This window comes from Rousettus aegyptiacus, unplaced genomic scaffold, assembly GCF_014176215.1.
Source record: "Rousettus aegyptiacus isolate mRouAeg1 unplaced genomic scaffold, mRouAeg1.p scaffold_m13_p_11, whole genome shotgun sequence".
NCBI lineage: Eukaryota > Metazoa > Chordata > Mammalia > Chiroptera > Pteropodidae > Rousettus > Rousettus aegyptiacus.
The window spans coordinates 4908157-4930719 of record NW_023416286.1 but is presented as its reverse complement, the minus strand read 5'-3'; the positions used below and the strand labels follow the sequence as shown (position 1 = coordinate 4930719).

The 22563-nt window shown below is 37.4% G+C and overlaps 1 protein-coding gene across 4 annotated transcripts in view; it reads right to left on the bottom strand.

Annotated features, from left to right (window-relative positions):
* Positions 1-17884, bottom strand: part of RNF17 (ring finger protein 17) — a 72979-nt gene extending 55095 nt beyond the window's left edge. For all 4 annotated transcript variants that reach the window (XM_016130747.2, XM_016130762.2, XM_016130755.2 and 1 more), the window contains exons 1-7: positions 17769-17884; positions 15488-15582; positions 11971-12062; positions 9969-10080; positions 8922-9002; positions 7667-7767; positions 632-803 (exon numbers count right to left, since the gene is read on the bottom strand). In XM_016130747.2, coding sequence (XP_015986233.2) covers positions 632-803; positions 7667-7767; positions 8922-9002; positions 9969-10080; positions 11971-12062; positions 15488-15582; positions 17769-17880 — 765 coding nt within the window. In that variant the 5' untranslated portion in view covers positions 17881-17884. The remainder of the gene's footprint in view (positions 1-631; positions 804-7666; positions 7768-8921; positions 9003-9968; positions 10081-11970; positions 12063-15487; positions 15583-17768) is intronic.
* Between the last annotated feature and the right edge of the window lie 4679 nt (positions 17885-22563).

Below are 22563 nucleotides of genomic sequence, written 5' to 3'. Positions count from 1 at the left end.
AATGAAGCACTGGGGACCCAAAGACAGAGCACGACCTGCTGCCCAAGGGCACCAGGTAGGAATTAGCGAAGAGGACCCATGGTTAACTCTATCCTGCCAAACCGTCTCCTAGGAAACACATTTATACACTTTTGCTCAACTCTGCTCCCTGGCACACGATTAGAGGACAGGACACAGCTGAAGCACCTTGTCTCTTGACCTTCACATTTGGGGAAGCAAGAGGGGGAAAGGAAGAAACCTAAATGGGATAGCAAATTAAACTTTTAAGTCACGAGCTGAAAGTCACACCTAAACTGTTTATGAAAAGAAAACAGAATCTCATTTAGTATGTTACCTTTATTTGTCCTGACTTTTTATCCAAATGTCTTAGAAGCATCGACTTTCAAGTCAGTCATCCTACTTGTTATGTGTTATAAAAACCTTATTACAGCATTTATCTAAGTGGTAAATAATAATAAAAGGCTAAAATATTTATTAACGTTTGTCTTAGAATTCAAACAGCTAAGAATTCTAAATTGTTGTCAATACAAGTTGATTTAAAAAACTTGTTCTTGTTAATTCTTAAATATGTCAAAAACGTGTAAAATAAACTACTTCAGAAATAACTCACATGATGAACTATTAAAATTACCTGATTCAGGTCACAATAAGTCCTTAGAGAAGGTGCCGATTTTAATTCTTTTGCTATCTTCATAGCTGCATCCAAATCATTTTTTTTCTCTTCAATGTAGTTTTTAGCCATTCTTACATGTGATAAATAATCATCTGTATTTCTTACTACTTCTTCACACAAGTTCTTTTTCCTTCACACAGTTATTTGAAAAATTTCATAAACATTTACATAAATATTAATTTATAGTAACAATATAAAAGGGTCATTTTACTACTTTACGAACTTAACATGGTTAAATGAGGCATTCGATTAAACTTAAATGTATTACAACTGAAAGCTATGTATGTATAACTAGAGAAAAATCAAGTTTTGTAGGTTATAGTTATGTCACAGATAGTGTCACAGAATTGCAAGACAGACCCTAGGTGACTCCACCCAAAACAGAAATCTTCACTATCCTGCAGTCACTTGTGCCATTACAAAGACACATCTGTACTCATTTCTCAATAGAATCTACATTTTAAAATTTCTATCAAGACATATGAATACATGAATGACATTTTATATGAATAAAAAATATTTTAAAAGAGATCACCAGACCTTAACTTAGGTATCAATTAATTATAACCTTCAAAGTAATCACTTGGGAAGGCTATACAGATTATTCCTTCGTTACTGGTACCTCATTACTCAAAACCCTTTTTGGATCTATGGCAGAATTACGTTATGGAACTTAAAAATTTTGTACCAAAAATTGCAGTGTCTAACTCACTCATTTTATTCCTCAAGTGTCTTTTCATTATTTCCTCAAAATCAAATCTGGCCTCAAAAAGTAGAGTTTGCCACACTGAAGAGTAACAAGAATGTGACATAAGCTCTGGAGATAAAAAGGTATTACAAAAACGTTTCAGTAATTGTATATATAATCTCTAAAAGTCATTTCTTTAGGAAAAAATGGCCATTTTGTAATATCTAATAGGGTTCCCAAAAAGTCATGCCTATGTAGTCACGTCAACAAAATGGCAGACTGGGAGACTTAGGCCCTCACTCCCCAACCGAGATGTTAAAAAACATGTGAAAAATGATAAAAATAATCTTATGGGAACTCTGAAAAATAGAGAAAGGTATACAACAACCACGCAAATGCCCAACCAATAAAAAGCCACACTCAAAACAACAGGAGATGTGGTGTTTTACTTGTCCTTGCCCAGCCATGGTATGGTTTCGGTCTGAAGGCGGCAGCACGATTCCCGATCCTTCTCTCAAACTACAGACTTTATTCTCAATATCCTAATTTGTCTGGGGGCCACCTAAAGAACTAGTCTGTTTCACCTGATTTGGAGCTCAGGCATGATAAGCAGTGGGCGCTGCTTAAGAAGGCTGCAGGAAGACCAAGACCTGCAGACATCTGGGCAAGAGATCACAGGTAGACACGCAATAGACCATTTGAGGCTGAGAGGAAAAGCCTAGGTAAGACTCTTTGGGAAATTAAGACACTGAAAAGCAGCCATGTGTACAAGAGAATCAAAAAAGCCACACTCAGACCCTGACAAGTCACGTGTTCAGAAAGGACCCAAGGACACTAGAAACCTTTGCCTCAGGCTGCGCCAAGGCTCAGAGCATGCTCAGTTACTCAGTGAAGGGCTGCCCAGCAAAGAGCCAGTTTGCAATGATTGACAGAGGCGGCTGTGCCCAATTTTCAACAAAACACTAGATATACAAAAGAAATCAGAAAACGACAAAGGACCAAAATGTGAAAATCAACAGAGAGAAATTATAAAATGTAATATCCAGTGCTCGAAAGTACAATAACTGAAAGGAAAAATCCACTACAGGGGTTCAACTGCATATCTGAGCAAGAATAAAAATCCGTAAACTTGAATACAGGACCACTGAAATTACCGAGTCTGAGGAACACAAAGAACAAAGATTGGAGAAGTAAACAGAGCTGAAGAAACTTCACAGACACCCTTCAAGAGAATCAACATGTGTGTTACAATAGTCCCAAAAGGAGAAGAGAGGGACAGAGAGATTATCTGAGGAAATAATTGCTAAAAACTTCCAAAATTAGAAAAAAACACATGAATTTACAAATCCGAGAACTCAAAATCAATCTAAGCAGAGATCCCACGTGGAGACACAGTATAATCAAACTGTCAAAAAACAGAGAATCTTGAAAGTGGCAAGAAAGATGAGATCTGTCCTATACAAGGGAGCCTCAGGTTATCAGCTTATTTCTCACCAGAAACCCCAGAGGCCAGAGTCAGTGGGATGACATCAAGTATAGAAAGAAAAAAAACTGCCAGCTGAGAACTCTAAACCTAGCAAAACAATCTTGCAAAAACTTGGAGAAATTAAAATATTCTCAAGTAAAAGCTGATGTCATTACCATATGTGTTCTACAGAAATGCTATCAGGCATCCTTTGAATCAGAATGAAAGAAAGCCAGACAATAACTCAAAGCCATACAAAAATAAGCATTTCTGTTAAAGGAAAACACATGGGAAAATATAAAATCTAGTATGACTGTAATTTTGGTTTATAATTCCACTTTTTCTTTTCTATAGCATTTAAAGGACAACTACATTAAATGACTACGCTATGTTAATGAGTGTACAATGCACACAGATGCGACTGTGACAGCAAAATACAGAGGATGGAGATGTAAAGGAGTCAGCCAGCTGGTACTGATCCAGAATAGAGTGTTACAACTTTAGGGTGTTACAGGTAACACTCGAGGTAAACACAAAGAAACTAACTACAGAATATGCAAAAGGTAAATGAGAAGGGAATCAAAATGTGTCACTACAGAAAAAGCAAGTAAAAGAAAGGAAGGTAGAAATACAGGAAATGAATGAGAAAAAAAAGCTGTAAGACATATTGAAAACAATAACATGGAAAAAGTAAGTCCTTCTTTATCAGTTATATGTAAATGGAGCAAACTTCCAAATCAAAAAAAGTAGAATAACAGATTTTTTAAAACTGATAGCATATATTCAGGTCTATAAGAGATTCACTTAGATCTAAAGACATACATAGATTAAAAGTGAAAGGATAGAAAAAAATATTTCATGGAAACAGTAAGAGAGTTAGGGTGGCTATACTAACTTCGAACTAAACAGACTAAGTCAAAACTATTACGAGAGACAAAGAAGAACATTTTACTGACAAAAAGGTCAGTTCACAGGAAGATATAACAATTACAACAATGTACACATCAAATATGAGTTCCAAAATACATGAAGCAAACACTGACAGAATTATAGGGAGAAACAAAGCAGTCTGTACAATAGTGAGTGAAACTTCAATATACGACTTCCAATAATGGACAGAAAAATCATACAGAATATCAGTAAGAAAACAAATTACCTAACATTATAAACCAATTGGACCTGAGAGACACACAGAAAACACACCACTCAACAGAGAACACGTACTTTCCTTGTGCACGCATGGAGCATTCTCCAGGTTAGACCATGTGTTCGGTCAATAAACAAGTCTTAATACATTTTAAAAGACTGAAAGCATATACAGTGCCTTTCCTAGTCACAATGGAAAATAGAAATCAATAACAGAAGAGAACTAGAAAATTGTAAATATGTGGATATTAAATAAGATACTCCTAAACACAAATGGGTCCAGGAAAAATATCACTAGGAAAACACCCTGCGACAACTGAAAACAAACAAAAAATACTAAAATTTATGAGAAACAATGAAAGCAGAGCTAAAAGAGAAATAACTATAAACACATTCAAAAAGAGATGGAAAACCAACAACCTAAGTTTACACCCTAGTATCTAGAAAAAGAACAAACTAAACCTAAAGTTGGCAGGGAAAAGTAAGGAGACTGAATCAGTAATCGAAACCTCCCAACGAAAAGCCCTGGACCAGATGGCTTCCACTGGTGAATTCTACCAAATATTTAATGAAAAATACAATCCCAATCCTCATCAAAGCCTTCCAAAAAATGCAAGGGGCAGAAACACTTCCTGACTCAGTCTATGAGGCCGGCATTACTGAGGCCGTATGAAAATGAAGGAAACTACAGACCAGTATCTGAGTACTGATGCAAAACCCTCAGTAAAATCTAGTGAACTGAACTCAGCAGCATACCAAAAGGACGATACATCATGACCAAGTGGGATTTATTCCTGGAATGCAAAGATGATTCAGTACGTAAAAGTCAATTAATGTTATACACATTAAGGAAAAGTAAAAACCATGAGCCTCCTGAAAGATGCAGAAAAGGATCTACCATATTTCAACACACTTTCATGATAAAAAATAATCAATAAACTAAGAATTGAGGGAACCTGTATCTACATAATAAAGGCAATATATGAAAAACCCATGCTCAACATTACGTTAGATGGTGGGCTGGCAGCTTTTCTTTAAGGCCAGGTACCAGATGAGGATGCATGTTTTGCACTGTTCTTTAACATACTATTCTAAGTTCTCGCCACAGAAATATGCAACAAAAAGAAAGAAAAGGCACAAAAATTTGAAAAGAAGTAAAATTACCTTTTTTTGCAGGTGACATGATCTCGTATGCAGAAAACCCTAAAGATGCCATAAATATACTAGAAGGTCTAATTAAGGAGTTCAGCAAAAATGTAGACTATGAAATCAACACACGAATAAGATACATTTCTATATACTAACAATGGACAATTTGAAGAGGAAATTAAGAAAACAATTCCTTTAAAATATAATAAAAATATACTAAGAAATACATTTAACCAAGAAGGCAACAGACTTGCATTTACTATACACTACACACGCTGCTGAAAGAAATTAAAAGATGACAAAAATAAATGGAAAGACACCCATGTTCATGGAAGATATGATGTTATTAAGATGCCAACACCACCCAAAGCATCTACAATTCAGTGTGTCCCTATCGAGATCCTGACAATGTCTCGTACAGAACAGAAAATCCCATCCTAAAGGTCATAGGGAGCCTCAAATAACACCAAACTGACAAAACAACCTTGAAAAAGGAGGACAAGGTCGAAGGACTCACACATCCTGATATCAAAACTTGCTACAAAGCTACGGTCATCAACAGTGTGCTGCAGGCGTAAGGACAGACAGAATGATGTAACAGAGCACCCTGAAAGAAACCTTCACATACATGGCCAACTGAGTTCTGGCGAGTGTGCCAAGACAACTCGATGGAGAAAAGACCATCTTTCCGGCACATGCTGCTGGCAAAATTGGACATCCACGTGGAAGAGAATGAAGCTGGATCCTTCCCTTACGCCACATACGACAATAAACTCAAAACGAATCAAAGACCTAAATGAAAGAGCTAAAACTATAAAACTCTTAGATGAAAATGGGGAAAACTTCGTGATGTTAGTTTTGGCAATGATATCTTGGACGTGTCCAAAAAAGTACAAAAGAAAAAATAAATTGGACTTTATCGGTAACTTTTGTGAATCAAATAATGCTATCGAGAGTGAAAAGGCAACCTATACAAGAGAAAAATATCTGAAAATGATACATCTGATAAAAGATTAATGTCAGTAATATGTAAAGAACTCTATAATCCAACAAAATAAACAATCCAGTTCAAAAATGAGCACTCATACAACTTGACACCAAAAAAAAAAAATACATTCCAATTAAAAAATGGACAGAAGACCTTAATAGACATACAGATATATGGTCAACAGACCTATGAAAAGATGCTCAACATCATTAATCATCAGAGAAATACAAATCAAAACCACAGTGAGTATCACCTTACACCTGTCAGAATGGCCGTCGTTAACAAATGTACAAACAGCAAGTGCTGGCAAGGATGTGGAGAAAAGGGAACCCTTGTGCATTGTTGGTGGGACTCTAGATTCATCTAACTACTATGGAAAACAATGTGGATGTTCCTCAAAAAATTATAAACTGAAAACAAAAAATTAAAAACCATACAATCCAGCAATTCCACTTCTGGTTATTTATACGAAGAAAACAAAAACACTACCTCGAACACATGCACCCCTATGTTCGCTGCAGCATTACTAGTAATAGTCATTAGGAAAGTGCAAATCAAAATTACAATGAGATATTATTTCATACCTATTAGAATATGATCATCAAAAACAAAAAAAAAAAACGAAAAAACCCAGAAGACAACACGGTTCGTGAGGATGTGGAGAAGCTGGAACACTGCACGGCTGGTGGGCAGGTAAGTGTGCAGCCATAGTAGAAAACGGCTTGGTGTTTCCTCAGAAACTTAAGCACAGAATTACCATATACCACTAAACTATACACTTAAAATGGTTAGAAAAGGGAAACTTTGTCGTGTGTATTTTATTGCTATAAAAACTGTAAAATAAATGCGTCCACATCCCCCATCGCTTAATGTTATGATTAAGGACCATGTGAGAGACAGCATCAGTGTGGAATAAAGAACATCACCTGATTCACTGACATGGCATTTACTGAGCCTGTGTTCTAGGCATCTTAATGAGACTAAAAAAAAAAAAAAAGAAGAGTCAAAAGGATGAGTACCATTTCTAACGTATTTCTTTGGGCATGTCAACATTCACGATCCTGTTTCTTCGAATGCCAAATGCAATTAAGATCATTAAAGATCACACGTATCAAAGAGTTTTTTCAAAAAGTAATGGATATATTTACAAATAACTGTATAGTATTTGTTTAGAAATGAGTATTAGAGTACTATTTGCTCTAATGCGAATAAACATGAAAAATAATGTAACTATGTATAAGCAAATGGTCGGTTGCATTTTCCCTAATAAGTTGAATTCTACAACACGGATTCAGATTTTGCAAATAATTTTCTGTGCTGCTTTGATAAAGAAGCTTATTTAACTTAGCTTTGGGACCAGAATGCAAAATAGACCAAACAAAAAAAAACGTACAAATTGTTTCCCATTTTAAAGTTGTGAATTTCAGCCTGTACAGATCACCCATTACCTTCCAAATTTGTTTAAAAATTACTCATTACTTCAATCTCTACTACAAAGAAACAAAATGTCAGGTTATTGTTAAAACTTCAGTTTCAATGTGTCTATATTTTTATTACCTGGAATCTAGAGAAGTAAAAAGTTGGTCAAACTGTTTCTCCAGAACCTCTAGAAGGCTGACCGTCTTCTCTTGTGTTTGATTATGTATTTGTTCCAGCATCTTGTAAGAACAATACAAAAACCTAATTTGGTATTTTTATTTTGTAGAAACTATACTATTCAATATAATTTTGAAAATAAAAAATACTTTAGTTGATAAAAATGAAATGTCACAAGGTTCAAGTTTAAATCCTGGCACCCATCTGCAAGGTCACATTTTGTGGGCACTGTCTACTGATAAACTGGCAAAGGCCTAGAAAATCCACTAAGTTTCCAAACTTCTTTCTTATCCTTTTTTATATTACAGCAAACAAGTCATTTTAAATAGCTGAATTTCTCTCTTGTGGCATTCCTTATATTTAAAACATATTATTTTAATACAATTATTATTATTTTTTAAATATTAACTACTCCGCATACTTCTTTCCATTTCTAAACAAAGAATTGTTGCTTGAGATCTGTGACCCCTTCTCTCCCTCCAGTTTCTCCCTTCTGATGGGCATGTCTGTCCTATGCATGTCATTTAGTATCCAGCAAATCATTTATTATCCACTTTTACAGATTCACCACTGGAGAGAAATCTGGCCCCAGGATGAGTCAGACCCTGACTCGCACCCATACCTGACTTAGAAGATATTTAGATGAGACTTTAGATTCAGAGTCACTGCTGGAACAGGGTAAGACTGGGCTCGGGTGAATGTGTTCTGCATGTGAGGAGGACATGACTCTGGGGGACAGAGGGCACACCAGGGCTGAACTGTGTCCTCTCTAATTCATATGTTGAAGTCTTAACTCCTATTTCAGCTATAACCTTTTGTTGGGCTTGGTTGTAAATTTGTCGTTGTTTATTCTGTCACCAAATGAGTCTGTCCTTTAGGGGGTGGGGAATAGGACAAAAGATAATAAGGCTCTTTGTGTAAGGGCACACAGCCAAATAACACGCAGTGTTAGGAAGCTTCTGGGCCAAAATTCAGTTCAGAGAAGAAATCGCGGTTGCTTGCTGGAGCCGGGATGCAGGCAAGCAGCCACCACGACACCACCAGACCAACCCTCAAGGGCCAAGCGGTTTCCATTCTGTTGTACATTTCTGTCATTCGATTGTCGTGCTTAGTAACTCAGTGCTAAGCTCTAACCTCAATGATAATGCATCTGAACATACACATATAAAGAGAACATATCCTAAATCATGAGAATTTAATAATTCAAAGTGCTCACATTGACAGCAATACTTAATTGTTCAAAATTATTGCCTGCTATCTTCAATGCTTCATCAATTTCTTCTGCAGTTTTCGTCTCCTAAGAAGGGGGAGACCATATACAAATATAAACTATAAAAATAGATGCTTAGATACATTAATCATAAAAACATAAAGCTATCATCTGAGTACAAAAGCAACACAGGCTCACTATAGAAATCTGAAAATATGTAAGAAAAATAACACTGTTAATCCTACTTACCCATGGATTTAAAAAAAAATTAACATTTTAAAGTTCTGGCTATAGCATTCCAGATTTTTTTTACATATCTTTTTGAAAAAATAAAATTATGTCCTGTAACCATTTTGAAATTGAAAACTGCCTTGAAAATTTTATCATGGCAATAAATGTACATATGCAAAAAATTAACAGTTTAAGGAAAAAAATATAATTTGGTTAAGATTTAAATTCCAAGTAAAAGATAGTAAGATTAGAAGTTCTCTCTCTTCCTCCAGTCCACTAAGAATCTCCTTAACAAAAAGATTTAATGTTATTCAACAGCATTTTGGAATTTGTCCTATTTTTTATCTTAAATTTAAAAAATACATTATTTAAAGTTATCAGGTGTAGTAACAGGTAAAACACAATTTTCCAACAAAAATATCATCATCAACAGCAAAGGTGAGTAGCCCTTTTAGATGCCATTAAAATTCTAAGTGATTTTAGAATTTAGAATTTAGAAACGTGTACTTTATACACGTTTCATAGAATCTGGATTCAATAACTAGGTTCAAAGAGAAGAAGCTACATACAAGGAAATACCAAGAATACTACCAGAGCTGGTCCAAGGTACAGTGGGCAGCTTTGGGAAGAAAAAAGAAAATTGTTCAAGGATAATCTATAAAAAAACAAGAGGTTCAAGTAAGAACTATCGGTTTATCTCTTACTTTAAAGCTTTCCAAAGAATCTACACTTATAGGATAACCTTGAAAGGAAAGTTGAGCCATCAGAGACAAACTAAAAATGTCTGGCTTCATCTTACTTCATAAGTAACATTTTTCATACCGCCATTATAGCTGATGGGTTCAAAACAGTCCTGTATGTGGGTGGTGAACATTCTAATCCAACCGTTAGCTGATCAGGTGCCTTTTTAAAGTCCTGAGAACAATTCTTTACCCTAAAAGATGTTAAGTACATTATTTTAAATACCAACATTAATATAAGTTTTAATGCTCTATTCTGATTTTTACTCTATCAAAGGTAATTCACATGATGACTTGTAAGAACACACACACTGGGTTCTCATAATCTACGATAAGCAACAAGAGGGGAGCCGTACCAAATGTGCTTTCACATGAAACTTAACTTTAATCAGGAATTCAACTCAACGAATCTCTAAAAATAAGAGCTTACAGTGTAATTTGTGCTTTAATTTCCTAATTATCTCTATCTGACATTTTTTGGTAGAGATGTTGAAAGTCGTTGAACTGTTTAAAGCTCCATTAACCTAAGTACTTATACACATAAATGCTAGCTATTAAAAAAATGTACTTACAGGCCTGGATAATTTACAGAAAAATAATGACTTCACTACATAGGTGATTTGCAAGGAAAAAGTTCCATTTCTTGTCTATAGATACTAGAGTTTTTGCCTGTTTTCATCTTTATATCCCCATATTGGCTAGCACACAGCAAGCACTTAGTTTGCTGAATATTAAGTTAATCATAAGTCTGTAACAGTTTATAGAAGAAACCACATTTAAATGTTACTCTCAGAGAGAGAAACAATAAGACTAATTTTTAAGCAATTACTTTGAAGAGTGAACATTCATGTTTTTAAAAACATATTTGAGTGCATTAGCCCCGAGAAGTCCATATACAATTTCTGTTTCTAAATATTTAAATCAGGAAGGAAGTACGTTATGTATCAAGGGATACATTTATTTAAAATTTACAACTATTTTAAACCAAACTCTGCTGAAATTAGGGAATAGGAGTTTCTAAGTATACTTGGAGAATTTAATTTAAAAAATGGTAACTTGGAAAAACTTGGGAGCTTAAAGTGGACTCATCTAGGGGAAATGCCACTCTGCAACCACACTAGGTAACATACCCATCAAGAGCAGAGTACAACCAGGTCTGACTTGCATGATGGTTAAAGTTGGAAACGTCACACCCAAGTCCAGCTCTGTTTCCTCTCGGAGGAAAAGAGAGGACGACCTGGCAACACGAGGGTGGTTCCGGCACTGCAGGGTCGGCCTCCTCTGCAAGGGGAGAGCCTTGCTCTGTCTGCCACAACCCTCACCGTTCACTGTTTAAACCCAGCCTGCCCCCACCCCCCACCCCAGCATGTCGTCTGCTAGACTCCCACCGTTCAAATAAGCACGGCCACTGACTCTCATGGAGCCAGGAACTCACAGAGGAACTCACAGAGGAAACGACTGGTAGAACACAAACATGGGGGTCGGGGGCAGCTCTGGCATCCAATAAACCTGAGTTCTGCTTCCAAATGTGTCAATAACCAGCCGCCGGACTTCAGCTAAGTGGTTTTACTATCCAAAGACATAACTATAACTGTTCTCTGGGTTTCTAAGCACACGATTAAGTCCAGACAGAGAAGCTGCACATTCACGTGTAAAGCCACGAATGCCAGTCTAAAGGATTCTGGATTTTATCTGGATGGCAGTGAAGAGCCACAGAGCAGAGCCTGAAAGTGCTGAGGAGGCAGGAAGCGAGACTGAAGCTGGCGGTGGAGATGGAAGATACGTGTGGACATGGGAGACGTTGGAAGCTGGAACCTGCAGGAGGCCCAACGAACGAGAGAGGAGGAACCGGGCTCATTAACAGAGGCTTGGTGCCATCCACAGAACTGAAAAGTTCTGAATCAGATTGTTCCTTGAGGATATCTTAAATTTCTTTGAATTCCTACATAACTTACTGCCATGTTAATTATTTTTTCAAATGTTAAAACATATACAAAATTATAACTGCCATCTGAGTAAGGTCCCAGAAAGTTAATAAGAAGGTTCTTTAACCCTTAAAAAGTTGCAAAGCACAAAAGACATACTTTTTAGGCTGCAGTTTTTCCATAAAAGAATCTTCCTTATCATATCCATCTAACGGGTAGCATCCTTGTCTCCTATTTACAGTAGTAGCAACCTTAGGACAAAATAAGATTAAAAACAAAAATGGAAAAGTCATTCAATAAATTGTTTACCCAGAATTCAAACTAATGTGCTATTCATAAAGTTGAAAATAGCCTTAAAAATCCTTAAATCCTCTTTAAATCAAAGAAAAAATTGCACATCTATGATGTTTTTACCCTATTTCTATTTTGAAGAAATTGGTAATTTGGCAACTACACATTAAAAAGAACATTAAATTAACTAAAACTAAAGGAAATACTTGCAATACTTTAAAAATTTACTATAAAAATTTTACAATAGTACTTAAGGTAAGTTCAAAACTCTAAATTACTTAGAAATAAATTTAATAAGAAAAAATATAAGGCCTAAAAAAAAAAATTTGAGGATCATAAAACAAGAATTGAATGAATTGAATAAATGGAGAATCATGTCAGGTTCCTGGAGACAAAGATTTAATATCCTAAAATGTGTCAAATATAAAACTAATACAATTCTAAATTCATATGGAAAACAAATTACACAAGAACAAAAATTTTAACATACTATTCAGTATAGATTTATCCCATCAGATAATAAAACTGTAGTTAACACACTAGGTACAGGCACAATATAGGAGCAGCAGAGCCCTGAAACAGATCCACATATGTAGGAACTTAATACGGAATACAGGTGACATTTCAATTAAATAGAGGAGTATTCAGTAAATGGTATGAGAAAGCTGTACACCCACCTTGCATCATATATGACTATTATAAAAGGATTAAATATGTGTCTTGTTAAAAAATACAATGTAAATATTTAAAATATATATATAACTCAGATGGGGAGGTCTGCCTAATCAATGAAAACCTAGAAGCCATGACGGAGCAGGGAAAACACTAAAGAAGGAAGCTGCATCCCCAGAGACAAAGGACAGGAGGGCTAGTTTGATCTGGCCACAGATGCCTGAGCAGAAGGTACCAGCCTGACCTACCCACAATTTAAGCCTCATCGCACTGTCATTATAATACTTTGGGTATGCCTGGAAGTTCATGAATCTAATCGCAACAGACAGAATTCTGGGTAAGCACATGCGCACTAGGCAAAGTGTTATACAGCAGCCAAGTGTCAATCAAAATGACCTCACATGCCAATTACCTAGGAATGCCTTTGGAACCAGCCATCACACCCCAAATATAATGCAGACATTCCCACTTCTGGGTTGTTACAGCTCTCTTCACGAAAACCATGTTCCTCCTTGGAGCGTGCTCTTTCTGTAATACACTTTTAATAAATCTTTTCTAAATCTCACTGACCTGTGATTCTTCACTGCATCAATGAGGAAGCTCCAAAGGAAAATGCTAAGCACACTTGTGCACCGTTATCTGCCCCCCGTCCCACTGGGGCAACACCGAAGTTCAAATCGCCCCAAGGGTGACAGTACTATCAACAGACAAGATGTTCTCTCCAAGGAATTTTAAGAAAATATTAAATACAACTGATTTAAAAGATGTCACTTAAAATTGTACAAAGAGTCTCACTTGTAATATATAAGAAAAGCTTTCTTCTGCCTCTCGCCTCCAACTTGTCACATAAATTTATGGTGATGTTTTTACTTGTTTTTGTTACTTGTAAATGAAAGCATGTGGCCAAGTTTAATCGGCATTTTCTTCTTTGGTTTCTGGCTTTCCCATCTAAGATTGTACAATTATCTATATTTTCTTCCAGTTTACATTTTCGATTTGTATGTTATTAACATTCCAGTTCACATGAAATTTTAATATATATTAATTTTCTATTGATTGGATAACTTATCCTTTCCTCACACACAATATATTTTTGGACTCAGGTCAAAAAGATCAATAAGATGTTTTTCTGAACTGATACTTAAGTATGATCTTATTTAGAACAAAATCTGCCGTTTTGCTGGCAAATTATAGAATGGTTATTTAAAAGAATTAAAATCAATCAAAAGCAGTGAAGGGATGCTATAAAAAACCACACAACTGCAAAGATAAATCCATAACATTCACCCAAACTCAGAAACAAGAGCAAAAGTATACTCTTAATCCTGAATGGAATCATTTTAGGCTTAAGTTTGAAATAAACTAGGCCTTCGACGTTAAGGATAAATTATAAGTCTAACGCAAATACAGGTACTTAAATCTTACTTCATAGCGTACATATGTAATTTAAAATAAACTGCATTCCTGAACTATTCTATAAAATCAGACTTTCCACTATACTAGATTCTTCCATTCTTTCACTATTTATACTAGATTCTCCTATTCCAAATAAAAACTAGAGAGCAGGAAAAATCTAAACTTTAGAAGCTACTAAGAGTGGCAACAATTTCAAGAAGGTTTCTTGAAAAACTCCTTTAAATAGTAATCAACTTTAGTGTCTGAAGAATCTGGATATAATCCCTTGTCAATTACCTGGGCTAACAGCACAGGGGGTAGGGGGAGAGGAGGGAAAGATGGGACAAATCACATCTCTCCCAAAGAAAAAGGCAGAACTAGTCAAAATGATACAAAATAGATTTATCACAACCCTAAAATTAAAATCTGCATGAATAAACACCTTAAATATTTGTATCGATGTAATCCAAAATAACACTTATTTTAGTGATCTTCAAGCTTGCAGAGAACTTTTACATAATTCAGATTTGACTCTTATAATCCCATGAGAGAAGAAAAGCAAGTATCATTTTCATCCGACATATGAGGAAACTCAGGCTTAGTGCTAACAGAATTAGGACTGCATTCCAGGTCTTCTGCCTCCATATAAGCCATTGGCCACGCTACCAGAAAATAAGCGATTTCACCATGTGACCTCTCAAATGAAACATTAAAAATTTAAAGATCAAGAAACACTATGTAAATTGAGCTACATTTGTATTTGTAGTAAATGCAATGTTCATTAAATTTTATTTTAAATCCTTGATCTATCTTCATTATTTTGGGTCCATAGATTTTAGTGTCAGTGCAACTGTACCTTTTAGTGCTTCTGAAATTAACATTAACTTTAAGCCACTGTTTTGCTTCTCTTTTTATAGTATGACATCTCCGCAAATGTAAATTTGATGACACACAAACGGTGAGGGGAAGGTGGAGTTCAAACTTTACTTGCAAGTACTGGTGTGGGGACGAAAGGTAGGCATTTGAAAGGAAAATACTTCATAAAAATAAAAACCAAAAAAAGGCAATTTCCCACAGATGTCTCTAAATAATCAGAATATGTAGGCTGAATCATGTATAACTTGTATTCTTCTTGATCACTTTGAACAATTATAAAACAGATGGGAAAAGCTTTATCTTTTGTTAGGCTTCTTGGCTTAGAAACTAAGCAGCAAAAAATGCAACTAAAAAGTTTCTAACTAAATTTTATTTCTCTAACGTTTTTTTACCTTTAACATTAAGTTGTAATATATTTAATATAAAAGATGCCAAAACTTACCTCACAAGTGGGGCATATAATTGTGCTGTATTCTTCAGTTATTAGTAAGCACAGTTCACAAAAATCATGTCCACACTGAAGTTCATAGTGGTGACCTATTGATAAAATTGTGTATTAACCCTTCCAGATTAACACTGAATGTGGAGCATTAATCGAAGGGGAAAATTAAAGGAGATTCTATTGTATAGGAAAAGATATTGTTTACTTAGAAATTGTTAACTTATTAAAAGTCAGGAGAAACTATACAAGTCAGAAGGAAGGAGAAAAATCAGAAGAAAAACTAGGCCAGAGCTATGTAATACTGTTCACATTAATTGAGATAGTTTTTGGTACCTACAACACTTTGAATTTACCATCTTATAATCATACAAAGTGCTCTGACATACTTCCTTTGCTTTGTGTAAATATCATGGCTAAGTAGGCTGGGAATGTTATAGTCAACCTAGAAATGTAAAAACATTTCCATGACTTGCCTAATTAAATGGTCTATTCCAGACTCTAGCCTAGTTCTGTTTCCAAGTGCAACGTTTCTACTTGATCATAACGTCCTCTGCTAATTTATATTACCCATCCTGTGACGCTGACAGGGAGAGCAGATATAACACCAGCCAGACCCCACTCTTGCAATAATCTAAGACACTAGCAAGGACAGAGGCCAAACGCTACTATTGTCACTCACACTCACACACACATGACCCATGTAAAGATCATTTTCACAAATCTAGCATTTATGAGGGAAATATCATAATCTTGATTGAAAACCTAGTATCAACATTCTAACACTCTATGTAGAATTTGAAGTTCATCATAATAAGGATGTTTATTTCAGCTCTGTAACTTCAAAAAAGATGTTATTTTAAGACACTGCAAGAAAAAAAAACAGAAAGTGAAAAAGAAACTAGATAAAACCAGTCACCTTTTCTAGCAAAAAATTAGTATTCTTGTTGACTTATAATTGCATTCTTTAGATCAAAAAAGCTTTAGTTTTTAAGCCAACTGAAATACCTGAAACTTGCTTACAACCAAGCTAAATTTTAAAGCTCTATTTAAATTCCAGAGATGATACCTCCAAAGAAAGCAAGCCTGCATAACTATTTCATCTTTAGACAATTTCTTACATTGTACAGATCAAAGTAATATGTGGTGTACTACAGCTTACAAAGCACTTCTGCAATTCCAGATGCATATTCACCATCCTCCCCAATGAGTATTTCTAAGCAGTGTGATAAAACGCATGGAAGAACCAGTGATTATAAAAGGTCGTGTTCTAAAACTTTATTTTGTAATCTTATCTCTTTCAAACAATGGAGGCTTTCTGTGCAATAGCAACCGTGGAAACCCAGAGTGGAAAACCCGGCTCTCCACCCGGAAACACACCCAATCAACCAACTTCGTTTACACACGTTCGTGCCTCCTAAACAGGGTCCATCTTACAATTACTAGGAAAACTGACCAAACGACTCACTTGGAAAGTACAAACATTAAACAGTTACACGGGGTAACAATGACTTTCCAGTAACCCATCCCTATCGGAAACAGAGCACTCTAAGGCGTTTTAAATTACATTACAATAACTTAAATCTGTTTTCATTTGAGTAGACTCTAAATTAGCAGATCAAGCAAACCTAAATTGCTGTGAAGTCTGGTATATATGAAATAGTCTTGTATACAGAAAAATAAATAAATTAGCACACCAATAAAAGGCGCTGTGTTTTTTTTCCCTTGATGTACAGAAGAACAACGCCAGATGCCTGAAAGTCAAGTACAGTTTTCCAAATGACATTTTACGCAAAACTGAGCAATAATTTCCCTTCCCCCGCCCTCCTTCCCCCATCTCCCAAAATGCCTAACACTGGTTTGATTCAGGAACTTTTCACAGTGGGTCCACTCGTCACTTCTACGACAAAAAAAGAAAAACAAAAAACAAAAAAAACTACATGAGAAACTCGGGTTTCATTACTTCTTGACCACAAGACAACGGGCTGGAGTTTCACATCGATTCCTCCGTGACCCGGGGGCGTCTCGAACCGTGGCGCAGGGGCGCTCACAGGTCGGGGCGACTTGGGGCGGAGGCGTGACAACCCTCCTTCCCCCACCTAAGACCGACCACGGGTCCCAGACCGAGCCCCGCGGTGTGCTGTGGCGAAGAGAAGCCTGGGCGACGGTTTCCACATCGGCCCGACCCCACTTGCCTGGCGGCTCCCACCTCAGCGACCTCCACCTGTCCCCAGGCCTCCACCTGGCCCGCGCGCCCTTGGGGACTAACCCTCGCGCTCCTCACCAGTCATCTTTCGTGCACACCGAGTGCACCCTTCGGCAGCTCCCCAGGTCCGGCTCTTCCTCTCCACATAGGCAGACAGTGAGAGGCAAGCCGTCGAAGCCTCCGCCGCCATCGCCGCCTCCTTGTAGACCGCAGGGGCACCGCGTGCCGGTCCCGGCGTCCCACGCGCCGGCGACCAATCATCGGAGGCACCGGCTGCAGGTAGCCAATCAGCGGGCAGCAAGATCAAAGCCCGCCCCTCCATTGGCCCCGCCCACGGCCGTACAGGTGCAGGGAGGCTCTTTTCAGTTTTAGCCTCGGCGGCTTCAATTCTGAGGAAGGCCGCCACCAGGTCGGGAAGGATCATTTACTTTAAAATGTTTACCAAAAGCGTCACCCCCTGAGCACTCTTAGTGCATTCAGAGCCAGAGTGCACATATTATTACTTACACTGTTGTTGACCTCAGAGGCAGCAACCCCAAACCTGTAAAAAATGTATTTTTATCACACCTTTAAGTCATCTACTAGGGATTTGACGGCTTGACTATTAGTAGGTCCCAGCGGAGAGCCTATCAGTGACTACAGGTGTGGAGACTCAATTAACAGTTTCCAACTAAGGGGTGACCATCATTACCAACAGTTGTTGAGCTGAGAGCAGTTAGGGATGCTAAGAACTGATAAAGCACAGGTTTATAACCTCTTGCTAAAACAGTATCTTCAGCCAAGGAAGCTTGGCATAAGTGTCAGAGGGGCGATAGAGACAATAAAAATCTGTACACTCTGGAGAGTTGTTGCCAAATTGTCTAGAGTGGTATGAAAAGCCTTCCTAGAGGACATAGGGTTTGCATGAGGCCTTCGAAACTGAGAAGGATTTAAAAAAGTAAATAGAGAAAATGATGTGTTCCCGGGAAAAGGAACAGCATAAACAAGGGAAAATAGGTAGGAGATTAGAGGACTCTTCAGAATTGGTTTTCAAGATCATCTGGACAGAGTATTAATTTGCTTAAAGTGATCCTTTTGGAGAGGTGTGTTGGCGTTGAATTTCAGAGAGTCTTGAATGTTGGGCTAAGGAGTTTGGACTTTACCTTTCAAGCAGTGGAGTGCTGGCTAAGTGTGTGACCAAGAGATGAAGTAGTCTGGTGGCGATGTGGCAGGTGTATTGTGGAGGATGCACCTGGAAATGGCAAGGTGCCTTTAGCAGTTGAGAATAAAAGCCTGCATATATTCCTTATTTTTCTTCTCCATATTTTTTGAAGTAGGAACAGAAATATTCTATTTGGAAGCTCATCCCTGTATAAAATTTCTTATGCTTTGTTGCCCTCAGGATAAAGTACTGATTCCTTAACCTGCCCCCATGCTAACCATCCAATTGTTTGCTACTAATCCATAACAGAACTAAGAGTACTAATTGAGCCAATATTCCCACAAAACATGTTGATTCTTCTCCAGCTTCAGGAATGGAGTTCCCTATTCCCTCATCTGGAAGGTCCACTCCTTCCTCTTCATCGAATTGTATTCTCTTTTTCCTCCATGAGTCATCTTTAGAACCACCCACTCCTTGAAACCGTCACATTTCTGCCTGCACTCAATACTGCTCTAGCATGTGGCAACAATCTCTTTTTCCTCTAGGATATCTGTACTGTAATTTGAATAGTGACAGTCTCATTACATAGGGTTCTTGGGGCAAAATATGACTTTAATGTAATGTGATACAGCACAGAGGACTCATGTCTGAATATTACCAGGTGCGCTGGAGAGAATTATGCCTTTGGTAAACTCAGAAGTTAAATAAATCTTGGGTAAATCAGAGGCAATGAGAAATACAATGATATGTGATTAGACCTCATATGTCAGATCTTAGTACTTATAGGGAGTGGCCAGAATTATTGTGTTAATGTTTAATTAAGACTGTTTAAAGCCTTTGTTTGGAATCCTTTAGCGCAGCGGTCCCCAACCTTTTTGATACCAGAGACTGGTGCTCCTATGAGAATCTAGCACTTGATGATGATCAGACGTGGAGCTGAGGTAGCAGCCGCAAATACAGATGAAGCTTCGCTTGCTTGATCACCGCTCACCTCCTGCTGTGGGGCCTGGTTCCTAACAAGCCATGGATGGGTACTCATCCGCGACTCGGGGATTGGGGACCCCTGCTTTAGTGGCTTCCCATTGACTGTGACAAATCCTTAAAACGGTCTTCAAGGCTTTTATGATTTAGCCTCTGCTTACCCCTCTAGTTTTATTTTGCTCCACTTCTCTCTGCATTCCAGATACACTGGCATTTTTCATTTCTATAAGCAGGTCAAGCTCTTTCCAACATCAGGACTTTTGCCTGGAACTCTCTTCCCTGCATTTTTTTAAAAAAATTATAAAGTATTTTAGCCCCGCTAAAGGAAATAAAGAATAAAATTAAGAATACCCATGTGCCCTCCAACAGTGTAAGAAATAATCTAATTTTACTCAGGTAATCTAGTTTTACTATGTCTGTTGGGCCATTACGGACATGTTGGCCAATTCTTTATTCTTTTATATGTCTCATATCTTCCTTCTAGGATTGTTTTTCTTCCTCAAGGACTCTCTGAAGAAATGTCTTTAGTGAGAATATGTTAGTGACTAATGCTCTCAGTTTTTATTTGGCCAAAAATCTACTTTTATCTCATCTTCGTTCTTGAACGATCATTTAGTAACATAAAATACCTCAGTCTTTGGAGGTAGTATTACACAAATTTCTGACTTTTGTTGTTGCTATTGAGAAGTTTGTGGTAAATCTAATTGTCATTCTACATAGATAAGTTGATGTTTTTCTTTGGCATTCTTTATATTCATTATGCTATTAAGGTATAGATATTTATTTTTACCCTGTTCAGAATGGACTGAAATTCCTTGATCTGAGCATTCTTGTCCTACTTGTCTGGAAAATTCTCAGATTTTGTTTTTGCTTTTCTTAGGTGCCTCAAGCCACTATGAATCTGTGACCACTTTAATTTTTTGGCTTCTGTTTTTCCAGACTACTCCAACAGCATATTTAAAATCCCGAGTGCCACCTGATACATATTCTGAATTCTCTGGGGAGATGTTTTTCCCACCTAAAGTGTGCAAGATAGAAAAATGTCTTTACCTTTTAACCTACGTGTTCACTCGCACCAGTAGTACATGAACTTTTTATGTAAATGCTTAGATTAACAGCTGTTTTATTTTTTGCTAATGCAATGGCTGTGTCCTGGCTTTAATGTGCATTTCTCTAACTACTAACAAGGCTGATATCTTTTTATATTTCTTAGTTATTTAGGATTTTGTATTCTTTTTGTTTTTTTTCTTTTAGGTTGTTTTTTTTTTCTCTCATCTATTTGTAGAAATTCTTTATTCTAGATTCCATCGCAAATATCTTTTTCTAGGCTGTGATTTGTTTCTTCACTTTGTTCATAATACGTCTTATTGTCCAGAGGCGTTTTATTTTACTATGGTACTTTCGTGAAGAGTCACAATTTTCATGTATCGTTTCAGAAATCTTTCCCCAAGCTTACCATTCATTTTATTCATTATCTTCCATAAGTTTTATTACCGTCTCCTCTACTTTAAAATTCAGCTTTGTTGCTGGGATTTGCATAGGAATGGGGGGGAGTGGGGTGCAATGGAAATGTGAGCGCTCAGTAATTTGGATGGACAGGGTCATGAGCCTTGATGTACTCTTTCTGTGTGTGGCCCCCACATACGCAATTGGCATAGATGTGGATAGACAATAGATAGATGATAGATAGATAGATAGATAGATAGATAGATAGATAGACAGACAGACAGATATTCCATAATGGCATTTTGTCATGATTTGCTACAAAAGGTCAAGTATATTTTAACTTTAATTCTGCTTTTGTTCCCATAAAACTTTGAATGTGCCATTTTCTTCTAGACTCACTGAAAATATCAGGTGGTCATTAAAGTCGTTTATTGTACAACAGTCTCAGAGTCTCATACATAGTGGGTGCCCCAGAGAAACGTAGCGGTGCATGCCCTCGTGATGTCCACAGTCACCAAGACACTCGTGGGAGGAACACACCAACACAGCACCAGCCCGCGTGACATCATCTCACAGCACGCCAGGTGGCGCCAGACCCATAACACACGCACTTGCTATCTGCTTCCTTACTTTTTGGAGGTTATTTTCAGGTCCTCTGCTACTGCCTATGACCTTTCTGCCCTGTCGCTGGCTAGCAGAGGCGTGCGGTGAAGAAGTATCAGCTGTCTGCCGAATATCTTCTGGAGGAGATAGAATACCCGATTCTCTCAGGGAGTGACGCTGCCTTTTGTTCCAATTTTGAGGATGGCTTTAGGGAGAAGATGATGAAAGATTTAAAGGTAAAGGAGGATTTGAGGATTACAGAAGCGTGGGTCCTGAGGGGGTGGCACAGGTTCTCATGATCACACTCACAGCCCTTTTCCCACGAGGGAAGTTCAATTCTCAGCCTTCCTTTTCCTCTTGGGGGTTCTTGTATCTCCTCCCACTCCCTCAGCTTTCATATCAAAGGCAAAAACACTCACATCTAAATTGGCAGGAGTTTTCTAGAAACCAATAGTCTCATCCCTATATCTACTGGCCAATCTCATTTTACCAAAACCAGTGTATTAACTGTCACATTTCACCATCATGTTCATACTTAAAGGTGCTCTCAAGTTCCCGGTGCCTCCTCCAGACCCCACCATGGCTCAGCCCAGGGTGGGTCCCACTGGCACTGAGCACCCTTGGGACCTGGGAGTTGCTGCCTCACCCACGTCAGCACCCAGTTACGCTCTTTCTGGTTGGTTTTTAACTGTTTCACGTGGA